The 21,092-nt window shown below is 42.7% G+C and overlaps 1 protein-coding gene across 1 annotated transcript in view; it reads left to right on the top strand.

Moving 5' to 3' along the window:
* Window positions 1-18,931, top strand: part of cpne4a (copine IVa) — a gene marked incomplete at its 3' end in the record, with an annotated part of 167,664 nt that extends 148,733 nt beyond the window's left edge. The window contains exon 16 of the mRNA XM_084052790.1: window positions 18,800-18,931. Coding sequence (XP_083908916.1) covers window positions 18,800-18,931 — 132 coding nt within the window. The remainder of the gene's footprint in view (window positions 1-18,799) is intronic.
* Window positions 18,932-21,092: the final 2,161 nt, after the last annotated feature.

The raw sequence follows: 21,092 nt of genomic DNA, 5'->3' as shown, positions 1-21,092 counted from the left end.
TGAATGGTTGAGTAAATAGCATACAAAGAAAACAAGTATGTGCTACAAAGTATCTTTACAAGGGAAAGCATCAAACATAGAATCTGTCTAAGTCACATAAAGTATATAACCAACGCATTCTTTGTCAAACGGGTGATGAGTGTGGACAGGATTTGACCATGTGGCACCCATTTGCAGTGGTGTAAAGTAACTAAGTACATTTACTCAAGTACTGTACTTACTACTTTATTGTAGTATTTCCAATATTCAGTGCTTTTACTTCTACTCCACTACATCTCAGAGGCAAATATCGTACTTTTACTCCACTACAATTATTTGTTACTAGTTACTTTTCAGATATAAATGATGATATTATAAAACATACATTAACCAATTCAGCCCTATTTTGTACATAGGCTATTTGAAAATAGCCGATCTACAAGCTCACAATGCGACGCATCGCGACGCATTGTGAGCTTGTAGATCTACTATTTTCACAAGGCTCAAGTCTGCTTCTGACAGCGTACCCGCCTTGATTTAAATGTATTTAGTGCTCGTGGAAGTGAGCTACCAGAGCGTTGGAGAGACTTGGACGTATTCTCTTTTTAAACATTATTCCAACACGGAGAGGAGCTGGTCATTTGCATGTGTCGGGCTATGCCCCCATTAAGAGGAGACATCTGACATAACATAATTTGGGTTACTATCTCAAATCCTAATCTACCTCCTCTGTCTGGGGAGATAAAATAACCAACATCATCATTTAATTCACCATGAAATAAGCTTTCATTTAAATACATATCCAACTTGACTTGACTTGCATATGCAACAGGCAACAAAAGTATTTTTTCCATACTCCGAAAACTGGAGAACCAGGAGAGATTCTGGTTATCCGGGGGCGTGGGGGGTGGGGGGGCACCGAGTGCCGCACTATGAGCTTGTAGATCTGCTATTTTTGAAAAATCGTGAAAATGTGTGCAAATCTTTGAATATATATATTTTTAAAGAGAACATTTTTAACTCAAATCTTTGCTTCTGGGGGGTCCCTGGAACAACAAATTTTGATGGGGGTCTGCGGCCAAATACATATCATTGTGGGGGTCCTTCACATGAAAAAGATTGAGCACCACTGATATAGAAACATACGTTTTTCAGAAAACTGTTGAGATTTAGGAGACATGTAGAATCGGCTTCAAGTCTCAATGGGTTAAAGCTCTCTTCAGGCGGGGGCGGGGGGCGGAGGCGGCTCTCTTTCAACGTTTCGGGCCACGTTGTGTTATCCCTCCTTCTTTTTTGATTCCTCTCGCCTCTTGTCCTTTGCAGAGGGAACAGGTGTGTGATGCAGGAAGTAGAATAAAGGCTAGAGATAATGCATTTTACTCCTGACTCTTCCAAATTAGGCAAATAGCTAAAATAAAATCCTTCCTATCAGACCACGACCTAGAGAAAGAGATCCATGCCCTTGTCACGTCCCAGGCTGGATTACTGCAACTCTCTGTATACAGGGGTTGCTAATTCTTCCCTCTCCCGCCTCCAGCTTGTACAAAATGCTGCCGCCAGACTGCTGACTGACACTCGTAGGCGGGACCATATACTGTATCACCCCTGTACCAATCTGGGAACCCATCGCCAAATAAAAAGGAAAAACAGCGCCCTCTGCTGTTTTTTACTTATTCATTTGGCTCTGGGCGGAGCTGAACGGACGACGCGTGCTCAGGGAAACCGGGGTTTTGGTCTGCCTTCAGTGCGACTATGTTTTCATTCCCACTTACAATATTTCTCCATGGAACACTAACACCATTTCTCCCAAAGAACATGGATCGTTTTGGTTATAAGCCCACTTGTTTCCATATAAAAGAGCGATTTAAAATTTTACTAACTTTCCGTGGTTTTGTCGGCTTCGAGGACGCTATTGTTTTATGAGTTTCGGTTTGTTTCCAGTGGGGAACAAACGGCACACACGTAAATCCCGCCCACTACATTTGATTGGGTAAAGCGCGGCCTGCTTCCTGATCTGATGTCACGCCCACTTATAGCCAATGTGCACGGGTTGTCAACACGGCTACTGACAGATTCAAGCGCAGAGCAGAATCTGTTCTTGAGAGAATACCCCTGTACTGGTCTCCCTCCATTGGCTGCCAGTCAGATTTAGAATAGATTTTAAAATCCTTTTATTTGTTTTTAAAACACTAAATGGACTAGCACCACCCTACCTCACTGAACTACTGGGCCCACCCCCCGGACAGCACCCGGACATTGAGATCCTCTGACCAGAGGCTTCTCAAGGTTCCGAACGCCCGGTTGAGGCAAAAAAGGTGACCGAGCCTTTTCCGTGGCTGGCCCAAAACTGTGGAACAGCCTTCCGTCCACTGTTAGGTTCGCCCCCTCCCTCCCTGGAAGACTTTCAAATCCCGACTCAAAACACACTTCTTCTCCCTATAGCTTTTGATCCACCCTAGATGTTTCTCCATCCAGTCTGCACCCCCTATTGACTTGACTTGACTTGTTAAGACAAAGTCCGTCTGCCTTAAAAAGAAAGTTGTCTGCGGTTCCAGGAAAATCAATAGAATGCGCTGAATTGTCGACGCGTTGTTGAGAGCAATTTGTTCAAGCGCCTGTTAAATCTCTCAGCTCCAGTCCTGACTGGCAGTAGAGAGGGCCTGCACTGATAAACACCTCGATATGCACAGAGCTGACATGGGCTCAAACAGATCAATAAAGTCTTGTTTCTGTATTTGAGACGGTTGCTTCTCATTATCACACAGGCCCCTTTGTGAACCTAAATGATGGTTTTCACAGTTGGATGTGCGGGATTCTTTCATTCATGAGACCAAATCCTCAGGAAAGCAGAGTATTTACTGTACATGCTTCTTAGACCTGTGGTTCTCAAACTCTTTCATGTCAAGGACCCCCAAAATGATATTTATTTGGCCACGGACCCCCATCTAAAAATATTTTGTTCCAGGGACCCTCTAGAAGCAAAGATTTGAGTTACAAATGTTTGCTTTATATAATAAAGAGGCAAATCTTTGAATATATATATTCAAAGATTTGCCCACATTTTCAAGATTTTTCAAAAATAGCAGATCTACAAGCTCATAGCGCGGCACTCGGTGCCGCGCTATGAGCTTGTATATCTGCTATTTTTGAATAGCCAAAGTATAAAAGGTCATAATTATTCTGATGCTATATTTACACATTTTGCTGGGTACCCCCTGGTACCCCCGGACCCCACTTTGAGAACCAATGTCATAGACAGCAAAGAGAGTGAGAGACACTTGGGTCTCTCTCTCTCTCTCTGTCTCTGTCTCTGTCTCTGTCTCTCTCTCTCTCTCTCTCTCTCTCTCTCTCTCTCTCTCTCTCTCTCTCTCTCTCTCTCTCTCTGTGTATATTATATATCTCTACAGTATATCAGACCTCCCAATTCCCAGACTGCCTCTCTATCCACTCAGCCATGACCGACCGTTTTTAGATCAGTTGAGCTGAAGGAGCACAAACGCATAATACTGCATAAGAAGTGAGATTACTTTGGGAAAAAAAAAAGCAAAAAGGAAAGCACAATGTCAAAACAATAAACCCAAGACCACACTGAATAGTAAAGACATAAACTCATCTACACCAGTTCAAATTAAAATTCTAGTCTCTCTGACTAACACAAAAAAACAGGAGAGAAAGGGGAACAGGAATATAGTCCAGGGGCCAAGCAATATTTTGGTACCACCTAAGGTGACCGTAAAGTTTTTGTATTTTTGTCTTCCTACATGTCTCTAGTTTATATTTTGGTATGATAACCCTTCCAATCTTGTAGCTTAATGGCAGTTATCACTACCTACCGGCTAATGTATCCGGTAGGAGACACAAAGTAGAATCTTTGTGTCTCCTACCGGAAATACACCCGGGCATCAAATTATTGCGACAAAAAACAAAATATATCCATGTATTCAAGGCTTCTTGGGGTGTGCAATTGATAGAAAATAAATAATTTTTTGGGTGAACTCCTCCTTTAAGTTTCCCAGGGGGATTCTCTACCCATTCAGCTATGACCACCCTAGACCGAAGGAGGGTCAACTTTTACAAGCTTATGGAAAGCAGTCTTTTTGCAAACATCAAAAATCTGAGAAGTTATCAATTTCAAAGTCGCACTGCGACACGTTGTGAGCTTATAGATCAGCTATTTTTCGGTGCATGACACTGGCGCGCAACTAAGTATAAATCATGTTGAATTCTAATTCCAATCCCTAAACCTAACCTCTAAGACACCTAAATGTCTAATCCTGACCTGAATGTTTTTCTAATTGTAAACGCATCTCTAAAAAACTTTGTTTTAACTATAAAACAACCATTTATCTTGTGAGGAGCAGGAAAACAGTCCTCACAATGTATATTTCTTCAAATTCTACTATACTTAGTCCTCGCAAGTATAGTAAAACACACACACACACACACACACACACACACACACACACACACACACACACACACACACACACACACACACACACACACACACACACACGCACACACACACACACAGGGTCAAAAATATCATCTCCCGTTCCGGCTTTTGGACTGGCGAAGATAAAAAACATAGACCATAACATACAGTAGGTGCATTGCTATTTCTTCTATCCATTATAAACACGTTCAAGTTGCTGCATTCTTTGTCTGACTCTTTGCACAGAATATTTTTTTTAAGTTCACACTTGGCTTTGTTTGTGTGAAGAGCATGCAGACATTTCATACAGGTTATTATTCTGTGTGTTTTCTGGAACATGACAATGTGAATGTGATTTCTAGCTCGGATATGAAAACAGCTGGAGTGTTTAGTTTAGACTGTTGAGGCCTTTCATATTATTCATATCCCAAAGGTTCCCCCCTCCATGCGCTACCACGGCAGGCTTTTAGCATAATGGTGAGTGACAGACTCTCCCCTGGATACCCAAAATAATACTGGTCTGGTGGTCAACCATTTCCAACAACTTTCCAGACCGTAATATTCAACGTATTTATTCACTGGTTTAAGTTAATTTGATATATTTCTAAAGACAACAATGAATAACAACCATCAAGAAAGCAAAGACAGGAGAAAAAGAAGAAAAGAAGAAAAAGAAGAGAAAGAAAGAAAGAAGAGAAAGAAGAGAAAGAAAGAAAGAAAGAAAGATAGAGAAACTAAAGGATATTAACATACAAACGCACACACACACGCACACACACAGTTTAACAATGTATTTATGTCCACATACAGGGAAAGCATACACAGGGACACAAATATTTTAGGTGCAGCTAGAGGTTACATTCACACACTCATGGATATACAGTATGTCCTCGTGATACAACACGCGTGTCACTCAGTACTCCACGTAGCGGCGGCTCCGCCACATATGGCAGCAGAGACAGCACAATACTTTGCCGGCCTTTCTGCCTCGTCTTTGGGCATCCCAAGTTGTTCAAAACCCTCCAACAACCAGTCCGTGGGCATAATGTCCTAGGCTGGATCACCAGAGGAAACAAAGTTCTTAGTCTTCGCACTGCTGCTCGGTGTATAAAGCTCCCTCTGTAGTTGTTCTCATAGGCCTGGAAGTCCACACGTTGCTATTCCGACAGCGGACGAACCCACCACGGGAAGGCCTCCGGGTCTATTGCCTCTCTTCCCGGTACAGTGGCTGTTCACGGGAGGGAGGGGCCGTCGTCACGTAGCGTCGGCTGTTGGTAGATTCCACCGGTGAGAAATGCCTTCTTGTATGCAAGCTACATAGTCCACAGAAATTACAAATCCATCCACTGCACCGACTACATTGACGATGGTAGTTACAACGGGGCAGTTTAACGTCATGCCCAGGACACACACACACACACGCACACGCACGCGCGCGCGCGCACGCACGCACGCACGCACGCACGCACGCACGCACGCACGCACGCACACACACACACACACACACACACACACACACACACACACACACACACACACACACACAATACAAAGTCTAAACCAGCAGACACACATACTACATCCACACACATACAGTAGCACCACTCCGCCTCCGTATCATCCCTTATTATCTCCTCTGTACAGTAGTGCAAGCATAGTCTCTACAGAATGTACAGTAGGAGTTGTAGCATACATATGAATTACTATAGCCCACTTTCCCTCCCTTTTTCCTCCTCTCATTCCTCTTTACTCCCCTTTGTTCAGTTAAAAGGATGGCCCAGTTGTTTGTGTGTGCATAGAACTATTCATACTGATTCACCATTAGTTTTCTTCAGTTAGTCATTAGAATACACACAGTAAAGTCCTCAGTGTTACATTAATTCAGAGAGCTGCAAATGGATAACTGGGGGATTTTAAGGTATAGGTGTATGTGAGTTTTGTCCTTGGTTAAAACCCAGATCTCGGGTTTTAAGAGAAACCTGTCGCTTTCCTGTTTCAATCTGTGACGGGCCGTTCACACAGGACATAGATAGGCTCGACGACTGCCAGGGTTCAGCAATAACAAAGTTCTCTTTGTGTTCACAAGTAGCCATACATCATCACATATGCCGCTTTGGTACTAGTTCTAAAATGATGTAGCTACAAAACAAATGTTACACGGGAGAGCAGATAATTATAATAATAACCGAAAACAGTGTTACAAAGTGCTTTACAATGCCAAGATATGAACCATCCATAGGGATAAACAACAACAGTCAATTCAAATTCACAGATAAAATAAAATAAAGCATACTGTACATTTAAGTACATACACGTATACATATATTAAAATTAACACAATTGAGACAACCAAATGTGCAAGGCAAGGGTACTAAAATCTAAGGAAAGGCCTTGGTTTATCCTGTTGTGAATCAATTTCAGAGTCCAATTACAGTTTGACCCAGGCCATGTACAGTATGACTACTTAAATCAGCCATCCTCCATCCCAAGTGCCACTGACTTCAGTGAATAGTGGTTCGGTCTCGTTGCGCTCTGGTGTTGCGATGAGCGCGGTGGGTTTTCATTGGCTGCCGCTCCGGTCAAAGTTCAACCAAATTCTACTTTGACTCCTCCTGCCGCTGACCTTTGAATGGGCAGCCAATAGGGAGAGAGAACGGGCGAGACTGAATGGTGAACACACGGACAGAATGAATTGTGTGTCACCGTGTGGGCGAAGAGTTGTACCAACTATACACTTGGAATTACCATAATTTAAATATAGGCTCAATTAAAATGTGAAACACAGGTTTGTAACAATTAAGCACGCTGCGCAAGCTCATTACGGTTGCTAAACTGATAGCTACTATAAACAAACGTGGATGCCAACATTTATTCTCTATTTCCGCCATGTGCGTTGCCTTTTAGATATGTGTATAAAAGTTAGAATATTCTCGACTTTTCAGCACCAGCCGTGGAGTCGCACCACTCTCTACTGCTTTGATGCTGGTAGATGTGGTAGGAATGGTGGGGCGATGGCAAATGCAGACAACAGTTTGATACAGTATTAGACTCAACGTCTCCTTGAATCCATTTGTTCCGGTAATTCATTATTTGATCATCGCACACAGGTCCACTCTACAGGCGCACCATGCTGTTAAGGCATCGGTGTCTGTAGTGATGCGTGTCTGTGTGGTCGCCCCCTTATACTGCTGTAGCTGATACTGTAGGAGGCTCTGCTATTAAGCAGAAGACACATTTTCATTAAGTCAGACTTGATAAGATCAGGTCCACAAAGGTTGCTTGAATCTAAAGCTTTTATGGCGTTATGCATTTCCTGCACAGAGAATGTGACGGGCCAGCATTTATTGGTATATCAGTACAGGGTTTCACATCAAGAGCAAGAAGATTTAAAAAAAAAGAAGCTTATTTAAACATTTTAATTAACCATTCTGTCATAAACAACAACAGACACCTTCATAGCATACTGTACTACTTTTAGGTAAAGCTTGTGAGTTACAGTGCTGTTCATATTAATGGGTTTAATGCATTTAGTTTGATACCTTCAACTATGATCTGCTTTTGAATTTGAAAGAGTGAATTTCTACCTCAGATGTAAACACTAAATATTAATGTGTCATTAGTGTGTGTGTGTGTGTGTGTGTGTGTGTGTGTGTGTGTGTGTGTGTGTGTGTGTGTGTGTGTGTGTGTGTGTGTGTGTGTGTGTGTGTGTGTGTGTGTGTGTGTGTGCGCGCGCGCGCACGTGTGCGTGCGTGTGTGTGTGCGTGCGTACGTGTGGGTGTGGGTGCGTGTGCGTGTGTGTGCACGCTACTACCGTGCTATTCAAGTTCCATTGTTCAACATGAAAGGTGTGCAGCTATTTCATGCAGTGGCTTCTTTTCTTTGAAATATATGGTTTAATATGGTTCTTACTCTAGAGTTGGTAAACAACATCAACTTGGTATTATCAGCAATAAGAACAAGCAGAGCATTTTTGACTGACATTAAAAGCACTTTTGCAGTTAAATATTATGGTACCCCGGGCTGTTAGCCCATTCAATCCAGAAACATGTATACTGTGTCATTTTAGATGTTTAGCTATAACCATTAGCAATCTCGAAAAATGTGTGCAAATATTCAAATATATATGTACGTATTTTTAAAGCGAACATTTTTAACTCAAATCTTTGCTTCTCAGGATTTGACAAATGTCTTCTAAAGAGTTTTTCTTCTTTCTTTATTTTTTTTTTTACAAAAAAACGTATGTTGCTATACTATCAGTGTTTCTAAAACTTTTTTCATGTCAAGGACACCCAAAATGATATGTATTTGCCCGCGGACCCCCCCCATCTAAAAATATTTTGTTCCAGGGACCCCCAGAAGCAAAGATTTGAGTAAAACACAGTATATAATATTCAAATATTTGCACACATTTTCACGATTATTTAGAAAAAAATAGCAGATCTACAAGCTCATAGCTATGAGCTTGTAAATCTGCTATTTTTGAACAGCCAAAGGAAGTCTTAAGTGACACAGATGTGTTCCGGGATTGAATGGGTTAACCAGCTCAGCAGCACTTCTGGGCATTCCTCTGGGCGTACACTCACTGACTTTTATTCTTCTGCTGCTGTTTTATTGTCTTATTATTTGTTACAGGGAATGTGTTATGGGGAATGGGCTGTTGTGCTTCTGGAGGTCCTTGAAAATATTTTTGAGATCAGAATCCGCAGCCAAATACAACACATTTTGGGGGTCCTTCACTTCCAAAAGTTTAAGAACCATGTGCAATACACTATTTTGTATGTACGCACCCAAACACTCAACTGTGACTACAAATAGCCCCACTAAGGTGAACAAATGCAACAGCCTTACTCTGTCTGTTGCTTGCCATGCTGTTTAAAACAAAGTAATTTATAACTGCAATGTATTTGCTCTCTCTCTCTCTCTCTCTCTCTCTCTCTCTCTCTCTCTCTCTCTCTCTCTCTCTCTCTCTCTTCTCTCTCTCTTCTCTCTCTCTCCCTCTCCCTCCCTCCCTCCCTGTGGGCATTCTCTCAGGTGAGTGTGAGTGTGTGTACAGTAGGCCTGAAGCCTCCCACTGCATCTACAGATCTCATTGCCTGGGGCAACGGTGCTAATAAACAGCTTAAAGAACCCAACGGTCAATGCACATGTGCAAGTTCAGATCGATTGGTCTACCACCTGAGGAGACAAATGGATGAGGAGTCGGGCAGACAAGAGTTTTGTTCAGTTAAGATCAGGATACTTTGTTTTTGGAAGACACCATAGACAATGGTGGTAATTACAGTCAGCACCCCTCCATTCTGTACACAGAATGGTTTGGCACGGCAGTGTTATACGGCGTTAAACTGTGTTATACTGTTCATGTGCCGGATTAACCCTTCGTGGTGCCCGGGGATACGACCCGTTTGAGGGGGTTGCAAATGGACCCTTAGAGCAGGGTTTCTCAAAGTGGTTGCCGTGGCACCCGAGGGTGCCGTGACGTCAGTCCAGGGGTGCCGCAGAATACTTTGATAATATTTGGAATTAATCACTTCAGTTTAACCACTTAGACCCTCTATGATTAGTAAAACAGACCTGAGTTACACTGTACTTCATGAGTTATTTTTCCATCTACCCCAACTCTCTCACAACGTTAGCTTGTAGATCGGCTATTTTTGGTGAACGTTCCCCCCAGACTAGGGATCCTGGGGCTTAAGTGGTTAAACGTGAAGTATAAAGTTATTCTCAGTCTGTTCTAATGGAAACGGATATTCCTCTGTGACATACTGTATCATAGGGGGAAAGATTTGCATGTTTGCTTAGCGTAATATGACCATAAGTTTACAAAAATGTAACAGTGTAATCTCAGGGGTGCCGTGGATGAAAACCTTATATACAGGGGCCGCCCTGAGTCAAAACAGTTTGAGAACCACTGCCTTAGAGGTCTGCAACTCTGAGAGTACGGATGGAACCATTTGGTTCTATTTGTTAACTTGTTAGTTATGGGGGTCTTTGAATTTAAAAAAGTTTGAGAACCATTGCTATAGAAAGTCATTGTCATGACTTTTCATTCAGATCATAAACCCGCCGCTCATCACAATATTATATTATTATCAGTGTTTGTTTGCTGATGGGATGGCAGTTTGTGTTCAGTACACTGTGTTTCACACATCCATGGATTTAGTAAGCTGCTTTATTGAATCTTATCCATCTTCAGGGGAATATATCTCAACAGGGTTTGATATAAAACAATAAATACATAGAGGCATCCTCCAGCAAATCAAACCCTGCATGGATTTCTGATAAACCATGCATTCATTGATCCAGTGAATCTGGGAGTTCCATATTCATTGGATTATATTTCAACGTAACGGCCAACCACCGCCTGTTTATCAGGCTTAGGGAAACATTACCATGTTTTAACCAGGAGTACATCATGACGGGACAAGACTGGAATTGTAACATTGATTTTATATAAATTAAAGAGAGTGCATGAGGAGTCACATTTGAGCTCAAGGAGTAGTTCCTTCAGAAACGCTACGTTTGTGGGCCGATGGAATGAATGGAGATGGCATGTACTCCTTCTATCTCAAAGGCTCTCGGTGCCCTAGTTAAACATTTGATATTTTTGAAATATTTTCAAAATTAGCAGATGCTCAAGCTTGTAGCGCGGCACAAAGTGACGCGCCGTGAGCTTGTAGATCTGCTATTTTTGAATAGCCAAAATATAAATGGATAAAGTGGTTCAAATGATTGTGATGTTATGTTAACTACTTTTACTTGGGACCCCTGGAACCCCCCTTGCTGGGGACCCCTTGGAACATGGATTCCATAGCAGACTTCGCAACGTTCAGCACGGCGACTCGCTCGCCTGAGCTCGCTCGGTGGTACGTACCTCTCATGGCTCAAGTCCGATTCGATCCCAGGAGGTTGGGGCTGACAGTCTAATGATTAGCGAGGCACGCCACCGAGGCAGGTACTGGAATGGGGTTTTGTGCTGTATTTCAACGTGATTTCAACGTGACTCCGCCCTGTGACAGCACATGCGTTAACATTGAATCACCCAAAGGAGTGGCTGATAACGGCCTATACCAGAGCCTCCTGGTAGGCCAGTATAGGGACCTACTGGACCAAAGCTATGGGATGATAACGATGATAACAAGCCCCATGCATTCAATCCACAGGCACGGTAAAAACAAATGTTCCAATCATACAGATTGACTGTGGTCTTTATGAGGGATCTTATCCTGATATTAGTAACCACATAGCTTCAGACGTCACAGACGTCATGTCTATGATGACCATATTCGACCAGCATTATAAAACTGTAGAGACTTACTTTCTTGCCCTTATGACAGCATGCACAAGAGATGCATACAGAGCCATGTTCCTTCTTGCAGCAAAGAGCAAATCTTACTCACACACACACACTGTTTGGGGGTGAGTAACGTCACAAGATCACACTTTCCCTCCATCATACTGATGAATGCCTCAAGCCCCTTTTTCAGCATAGAGAGAAGTGTGGCGATGATCAAACACATCACCTGCCTTCAACCTGGAGCCTGGAGGAGAAATGAAGGCACACACGTACGCCATCTTTTCCACTGGCCTCTTTGGGGTAGAGGTCTGAGACTCTAATTGTGCTGTGGTGTTTGGTGTGGGAATCTCTCCTGCCTAGCCCTGGAGAAAAAGCTGCGTTGGACAGGGAACTCAGCTTAGAATAGATGGACTAACTAGTGACTAGTGTTTTTGAGGGTGCATGGACCTGACCTACATGAAGTGTTTAAGGAAGGGACTCTCTGACAGTTCTCTCTAGACCTGGCTCTACAAAGAAACTGGAGGCCGGTGGACATTTTGTGATTTACACAGTGCTTTCTAGAGCAGTGTTTTGAGGCAGGACGGTCCAATTTCGAGGCAACTGTACAGTTTAGCCATTGAACATTTGTTGAGGTCACTGAGGTCTGGACCTCTGTAATTATTTCATGTTCAAAATATAAAATTAATATAATTTTATTTCAGATTGTTTCTAAATATGAAATATCAGGTTGAATAACATCAGAGAGTGTCTGTCTGCCTGCCTGCCCGGTGTGTGTGTGTGTGTGTGTGTGTGTGTGTGTGTGTGTGTGTGTGTGTGTGTGTGTGTGTGTGTGTGTAAATTACTGTACTCCTCTGTCAGGAAACTGTCAGCTATCAAGCATTGAGCAGCTAGCTTACCGTAATACCGCCTGCAGTAAAGTAAAGGTAACACCAATTGATTTGGTGTGTGTGTGTGTGTGTGTGTGTGTGTGCGTGCGTGCGTGCGTGCGTGCGTGCGTGCGCGCGCGCGCGTTCGTGCGTGCATGTGTGTGGTAAAATGACTGTACTCCACCATGGACATGAAAGTGACAGCCATCAAGCATTGATTTATTGCCTGCCGTAAAGTAAAAGTAACAGAACACCGAATCATTGCGTGCATGTGCATGTGCGTGTGCGTGTGCGTGTGTGTGCTTGAGGAGTTGATGTGAAGAGAAAGATATTTTTTCAACTTGAGCTTGGCTATTGTTTCCCCATGTCATGAAGACAGTGCGTCATAGAGCCTGCATCTGTGAGACATGATTAGGCCATCATGTATTGTAGGGTCAAGTTATTTAACACAGTGTTTCTCAAACTTTTCAATTTCAAGGACCTTCCTCAACTCTGACAGTATACAAATGGAACCAAATGGACCCGCTGCAATACACATGTAGCCTACGTCCTGTCAGAGTACTGGCTGCACCCGCACCCAGTGTGGTACCCGTTACTACAGCACTAATAATGTTAGATAATACAATCAGTGGGTTATTCATAAACGGGCACTGGCCTACTCGGGAACGAAGCAAGTCGGGAACAATGCACCCCATTTATGCTATACCAGTTATAAGATATAAGATAAGATGAGATTAGACCTTTATTATTATTATTGGGGGAGACAGATGGGGGGTGACACGCAGCAAAGGTTGTCGGGAACGGGAGTTAAGATACAGTTACAAGGGAAGAGAAAGTACTGTAGATACAGCAGGGTAAAGGCACAGAGAGTGTGTGCATAATATACTCTACAGAACCGGAGACAGACAGACACAGATATTCTTTTTTTTTTCCTTTTTTCTCCGAACCCTCGATCCGACCGAATTCCCACTCGCTACCGCACACCCACTCGTCATCTGCAGCACTCACACCAGGTTTGAGGTCACACGGTCCAACGGTGCCCGTGTTATGCCCGCCGGACCGACCGACATACCTTATGAAATAGGAGGCTCCTCAAACGCAGCAACATATTTATTTGTGCTCTCTCATGCGGCGCAGCAGAGTTCAACCAGCACCTTAAGGGCAAGGATACCCTGTCGACACACTGTACATGCAACACAGGTAAACACGTTTCAAACTGGAGTTCCTCCTCAGGCGGCATTGTGACTAATTACAGCAACACTCTGTTGTCACATTGGCCTGTCGATGCCATGCCTATAGCCTCTTCTCATCGTGTTCCCACCAAGACACAGCAGGGAGCCACTTGAGAGAGACTCCCTGGGAGAGAGAGAGAGAGAGAGAGAGAGAGAGAGAGAGAGAGAGAGAGAGAGAGAGAGAGAGGTGAGAGAATCTTTCAGAACTATACTGCAGAAAGCAGAGCAGAGCAAATGTACTTTAAAGAATCCCAAACTCCACTACGTGCTGCTGGTTTAGTGGTACAGCTCAGGAGAAAGTAAGACCTGCGTCTTGCTGTCTGTAGAATTGTTCATTAACACATCAGAGCATCTATTCTCTCAGACTTCTTCTCAGTGGCCTCGTTCTCCTCCTGCCAGCGGGAGCGTCCAGCCCAAATCTTCAGAGAAGTTCCTCCACTGTTCTGCCTCTCATTTGCAGTTGGGTCCTCTCTGTATTCTGTCATACTGTAATGTATGCATGTTAATGCATGCTGGTTTAGGCCTATTAGTTGTGTTGAAAGGCTCATTTGGGCTTAATACGCTGTGTTACCGGCACCTCATTATAATGTGTTGTGGCTCCATACAGATTATTATCGTCTTTGGCCTAAACTGTCTCTTTTAATAGTAGAGGTTGCCGACCCTTAGACTCGGGTCGGCAAGGGTTTTCTTAAGTGCGCAGAGGTTGTCTCAATGGGAATAGGCTCTCTGCACAGCCGAAAGAAATTGGGCCCCTTCCTTACTTCCTTCTTGATGCTAATTAAGGCTCTGTTCAATATTCTGGTCAAACAGAGTCAGGGTGCTGATATTGTGCATGTTGGCTCACTGGAAACACTCTGCTACACCAGTGGGTCTCAAAGTGTGGTACAGGTACCCTCATGGTTCCTTGAGGGGGTTCCAAATGGCCCTTTATGGGTGTGTAACTCTGAGAGTGTACAAATGGAACCAAATGGACCCGTAAGGGTCCATTTGGTTCCATTTGTACACTCTCATTCTGATAAATAGCCGTGACATGGTTTGTCAGAAGTGTTTAAATAATGCTGCAGGGAAGCAATCAGTCCCTTATTGAATTCAGCCGAGGTTAATCGACTGTCTAACGAGGCTGCGCGCTCAAACTCATCACCCAGCACAGCGGGTGGATTTTTGCATTGGTAATGTTTGGTATGAATGAGTTGCTAGCAAAAAACTAATCAAAACCTTAACATGTGTGATGAAGAGTCGAGAAGTATATGTACAGTATATTAATTAGCTGTTAAATGATGCGAGTGCCAACTTTCACCGAGGCAACTCCTTCTGTTTTAGTGTTTCAGTGCCAATTTCTTTATTGTGGCGGCAGTGGGGTGTCTAGTCTTCAACTGGGCTGAAGTCACACTCAATTATGATGCAAAGAATATTACTGCACAACATGAATAAGGTTTTCTTAACCCTTTAAGACCAGGAAAGTGTCATTTGTGTCATTTTAAGATGTCTTTGGCTATTCAAAAATAGCAGATATACAAGCTTGTAGATCTGCTATTTTGGAAAAATCATGAAAATGTGTGCAAATCTTGGAATATATATTTTTTAAAGTGAAAATGTGTAAAATATTTAGTTCCAGGGACCCCCAAAAGCAAAGATTTGAGTTACAAATGTCCACTGTAAAAAAAAAAAATAAATCAAATATTTGCACACATTTTCATGATTTTTCTAAAATAGCAGATCTATATGTATATCTGCTATTTTTGAATAGCCAAAGAAATCTTAAAATGACACAGATGCGTTCTCAGTCTTAATGGGTTAAGGAGGGCTTAGATCACCAACATCTTGAGAGATGAATAGCACTTTTGAATAGTACTGTATCTATATTGCACTTTGAATGCATCAGCACTTCTTTTACCAATGTTGTCTGCTCTCTCTACTTTTTAATGTTTTTAAACGGCTTTGCCTCTTGTTTTATGTGTCTATTGTTTTTAAATGTAAAGCACAATGAGTTGAGTGGAGAAAGGTTTAAGTTCCTTTCCATTGTAGAACAACTAAATGCAGAGTACTTCAGGAGAGTTTAAAGATCCAAGGTGCAACATTGAACGATTAAAAAGCCTTTATTAAAGCAAAAAATAACTCAAGATGACCAACAACACATTTCAAATCAAACGAGCCTTCATCAGGGCCCACAGGCTGTATTGATCTATTGAGATACAGTATATTGCTTAATGTTGACTGACAGCTTGATGTTGCTGTAATATTACACGTGTCCCCTGTCGAGAACCGTCTTAAACTCACCCATCATCCCCAATTATGATTGTTGAGTTAGAGAAACGATGGATGTGTTATGGATAATTCATCTCCCGTCTCTGGATCTGTGATAATAGTGTTATGGTTCAGCAGTATTAATGTGTTAATCAAGATAGACATGTCTCTTTGTCTAGAGTTGTATGTTGCAGAGAAGATTTTTTTGAACCGAGTTGTTTTGAATTTTCGGTGCTCTGAATGTGACAAGTGGGTCTCTTGAGGTAGGCATATACATTCTAACGTGATTCAATTATTTAACACCTTGTTATTTTTTACCTGGCTGGTATCCAATGTTCCAGTTCACAAATTTAGAATTGGAAACATGGTTGGAGGGTATAGGCATGCAGGGAACCTGCGTGTGCGTGTGCGTGTGCGTGTGCGTGTGCGTGTGCGTGTGCGTGTGCGTGTGCGCGTGCGCGTGCTTGCGTGCATGTGTAGATAGCAGTTAGGTTGAACAGCATAGTCAATAGGGACCTTAGTAAATCAATTCATGCCCAGTATAAGAATGTGAGGTTTCATGTGGTTAAAATGCATTGATAAGAGTAGTTGGCCAGGGTCATAATCAATGTCTTTCATTTCTGACAGGCTATTGGGCTATATGTAGTCTAGGCCATATATATATATATATATATATATATATATATATATATATATATATATATATATATATATATGCACAAGTTCACAATTGTATCCCCTTTTTATGTTTTAATATAGTCAGTGAGCGATGCTTTCTTCTCGACAGAATTGACCTTCTATATACATGTTATCAACAGATACAGTATGACTTCCTAGGCCTTGTTTCGTCGGGAGTAAGGGAGTATTTACTGTTCCCTGGGGGAGGGGACATGACTTTTCTGCTTCCGACGACCTTCCGATTCCCAGACGGCCACTCTACCCACTCAGCTGACTTTCCTTATCGAGTCTTCGATAAGGAAAGGCAGCCCTGGAAAGGCAGTTTTCCAGAATTCCATGAGGGAATTGGTCATTGAAGGCAGTATATACTTGCTAACCCCCTTCCTAAACTCCAGATTATTTCCTAGTGTTTGAATTTGATAATGATCAGCCTGGGAGGATTACTGTTGGTATCCCCCCCCCCCCCCCCCCCATGCTTATGCACATGGTGGAGATACTGTATCTATGACTGTTTCTGTTGAAAGCTTAACCACTTAAACCCTGTAAGGGTGACCGGAGTCCCTCAGGGCTCTATATTAGTGACTTTTCTGTTTTCTGTTATTGAGGGAAAATCTGCTGCTGAAAATAGCCGATCGACATACAGTACAAAAGTACTCACATTTTTCCAAAAGGTTCAAACTTTTGTGAAAACGCGTTTGTGAACTTGTAGATCTGCTATTTCTCAACACGGCTGCCGTGTTAAGTGGTCATATGGGTGGGCCGCATGCATTTCCAGAGCATGTTTGTTTTAATGACAAATCAATCGATTGTGTTCAGGCTTGGATCAATGGAACTAACGTAGAATTTTATTTATTATATATTATTTATTTATATTTTAAGCTCCTATTTATCGGTATCACAATGAAAACACCTTTTTCCCCAAGCTGTTAAAGAAAAAAAATACCATGAAATGATATATATATATATGCATTATGTCCACTTCAGTAACACGGTGTAATACTAATGCTTCTCAATTCTAAATGCAATAATTACATGGAAGGAAACAAACCAGCAGTACAGGCAGATAATCAAAAAAAGGTTACTGGCAACTTGGATTGTTTCTTAAAACTAGCTATAGTTGCAGTCTTGCTTGATATTGCCAATACACGGTGCAATTGGGTGTAATATTGTTGATACAGTACCAGTGTCATCTAATGTAATCACCTTAATACCAGATGTACTGTACAGTAATATGGTTTGATATTGTTATTAAATGGTAAATAAATGGTAAATGGTGCATTTATATAGCGCTTTTATTCAAAGCGCTTTACATTGATTGTGCCATTCACCCATTCACACACACATTCACACACCGATGGCGGAGGAAACCATGCAAGGCACCAGCCTGCTCATCGGGAGCAATTAGGGGTTCAGCGTCTTGCTCAAGGACACTTCGACACTAACTCTGGGGGAGCGCCCCAGCCCGGGATCGAACTGGGAACCTTGCGGTTTCCAGTTCACTCTACCCGACCACTCTACCCCTGAGCCTCTGCCGCCCCATTAATACCATATACAGTTTAATGTGGCTTAAAGGAGTAGTTCACCCAAAAAAGTACTTTCTAGTATTTTCTATCAATTACACACCCCATTAAGCCTTGAATTCATGGAGATTTATTTATTTTTGTCGCATTGCCAAGCCAATAATTTGATGACCGACAGAAAGATGCTAATGTATACGGTAGGAGACTCAAAAAGTCTACTTTGTGTCTCCTACCGGTCATCAAATTATTGGCTTAGGAATGCGACAAAAACTAGAAAATGTCCATGAATTCAATGCTTCATGGGGTGCTAAACTACTCCTTTAATATGGTTAATACCAGGTGCAATTTTGATTAATAGTGTTAATACCAGATGTACAGTAATGGTTAAATACTGTCCGTCCATCCATCCATCCATCCATCCATCCATCCATCCATCCATCCATCCAGCCAGCCATTGGGTTTAATAGTCTGGACACAGTCAGTCCGATATGAAATGTTTATGTGATTTCTCTATCCCCCCCCCCCCCCCCTCCCCACCCTCCCCACTACAGGCATCACCCGCTGCTTTAGCGAAGACCGTCCTGGCTGAAGTGCCCAATCAGGTGGTGGACTACTACAACAGTAAGGGCATAAAGCCGAAGGTGCAAAGTGAATATCAGTCTTCCCTGTCCTTTGGCCACTGACGACCCCTAACCCCCCTCTCTGCACAACCCCCGATGACCTCGAACGACCCCTGAATGACCCCGTAACCTAACTGACCTTATGGACACAAAACAACACACAACATGAACCCCGGTGAGCGGCCCGAGGTCTTTGTGGACTTTTGAAAGAAAAATGTTTACTGTTTTTTCCTGTTTGTTTTGAACTTTTGGTTTAATTCGCTGTTGTGCATGCGGAGCCCGCTAGGGGCTTGAACTCACGAAAGCGAACGTTACCGTTCAGACTCTGTACAGCATGGATGTAAGAACTGCACACGTGTGTCCACACGGACACACAACACCGCACAACTACTTGACTACACTGGAACAACATGGCTGTAATATTTATGACCAAACATAGACTCACAAGTTACTCTCGAAAACGCTTCGCTCAAATGGAGATCTCTGGACGATGGACAATGGACAATCTCTTAAAAACTGAGTGGACACAATTTAACCAATATACAGTCTTTATATTAGGCTAGTCCTTCATTTTGGTGCAGTGACATGATTGATTTTCAAAGCACTGGGTGAAGGTGTGTTAGCGGCCGTTCTATCACTGCTGTTCCAACAACTACTGTAGCATTTAGAATCCCCAGACATATCGGTACGTACGGGGAGCTCTTCTGGCAATGTGAGACTAGACCAGGGGTCTTCAACGTTTTCAGGCCAAGGACCCCCTAGCTGAGAGAGAGATGAAGCAGGGACCCACTCTATATTTTCTAATATTGTGTTTCAGATTAACTTTTTCTGCTCTTTTTTCCCTCTACACCTATAACTCTTTGCCAAAAATAGCCGATCTACAAGCTCACAACGCCTCGCAGCGCGAGGCGTTGTGAGCTTGTAGATCGGCAATTTTGAGCTTGTAGATCGGCTTGTAGATCGGCTTAAGGTTTCCTCAGAAAAGGGATGCTAGGGTTCAAGTGGTTAATGTAAAAAAAAAAAAATCCCATCACACAAAGATTTGGCGGACCCCCTGTAGTAACTCTGAGGACCCCCTAGGGGTGCCAGACCCCCTGTTGAAGACCCCTGGACTAGACCAAATGTGTCTCCACATGGTCAAATCCTCATTGTTGATGGATCAATTTGTTCACTCTGAGTGGTACAAATGGATTAATGAACACTGGGGGTTTGACGTTGCATATTGTCACGTTTTCTCTCAACGTCTTTAATTACACGATGCAACACTTTATCTCCTCATGTAATTATTGACTGAAATCAGACTTCTGCAGAAAGATGGACAGAGAGATTAATTGATGTCCCTTAAACTTCCAATATCTAGATTTCTTTAAGTGATCCGGTTATACGCATGTACAGTACCTAGCAAAGTATGTACATCACGACACAGAATAAAGGCGCTACACATTGAGACGAAACAAAGAGATAATACAAATAGCTAACAAAATGAGAAAACATATCAAGACAACTTCAGATAACACGGCGAGACAACGCGAGAGAACTCAAGGGCCTCCCTCACACAGTTAAAACAATCGCTTTATGGCTGCCTTATGCCTTACGTGAGGCATAAGGCCATTTCAATTCATTTCCTATGGAAGTCACATGTTTTGATAAAGCTGACTTGCCTCGCCGCACTCTGGCTTTACCGCCCCCCCCACCCCGTCCCCTAACGAAGTCAGCTTTATCAAAACACGTGACTTCCATAGGGAATGAATTGAAACGGCCTTATGCCTCACGTAAGGCGTAAGGCAGCCATAAAACGATTGTTTTAACTGTGTGAGGGAGGCCAAGGCAACACGAGACAACATGACAAGACAACATGAGATAACTCAACGAGACGAGATAACCCGTCAAGATAACACAACGAGACCACAGGACGAGATAACGCGAGATAGCACAAGATAACATTAGCCAACGCGAGATAACACGCGACAACACATGACACGTGATAACACAATGACATAACAAAGATAACACAACACAACGAGACAGCACAAAACACAAATCTCTGCTTCCTCCCCCGCCGGTGAGCATGATACTCGGGGAAACGACGACCATCAATGAAGGAATGTATGACCCTTGAACCACCCCTCCTCCCCTTCCCTCTCTCCCGTTTCCTGCACTCTGAGTTTGTTTTATAAGAGTTTGTTGAGATTTTGCTAAATTTCGTATAAAGTTCGTACGTTGT

This window comes from Gymnoscopelus microlampas (genome assembly GCF_963454915.1).
Source record: "Gymnoscopelus microlampas genome assembly, chromosome: 3".
In the NCBI taxonomy this organism is placed as follows: Eukaryota; Metazoa; Chordata; class Actinopteri; order Myctophiformes; family Myctophidae; genus Gymnoscopelus; species Gymnoscopelus microlampas.
This window is presented reverse-complemented; position numbering and strand designations above follow the sequence as displayed.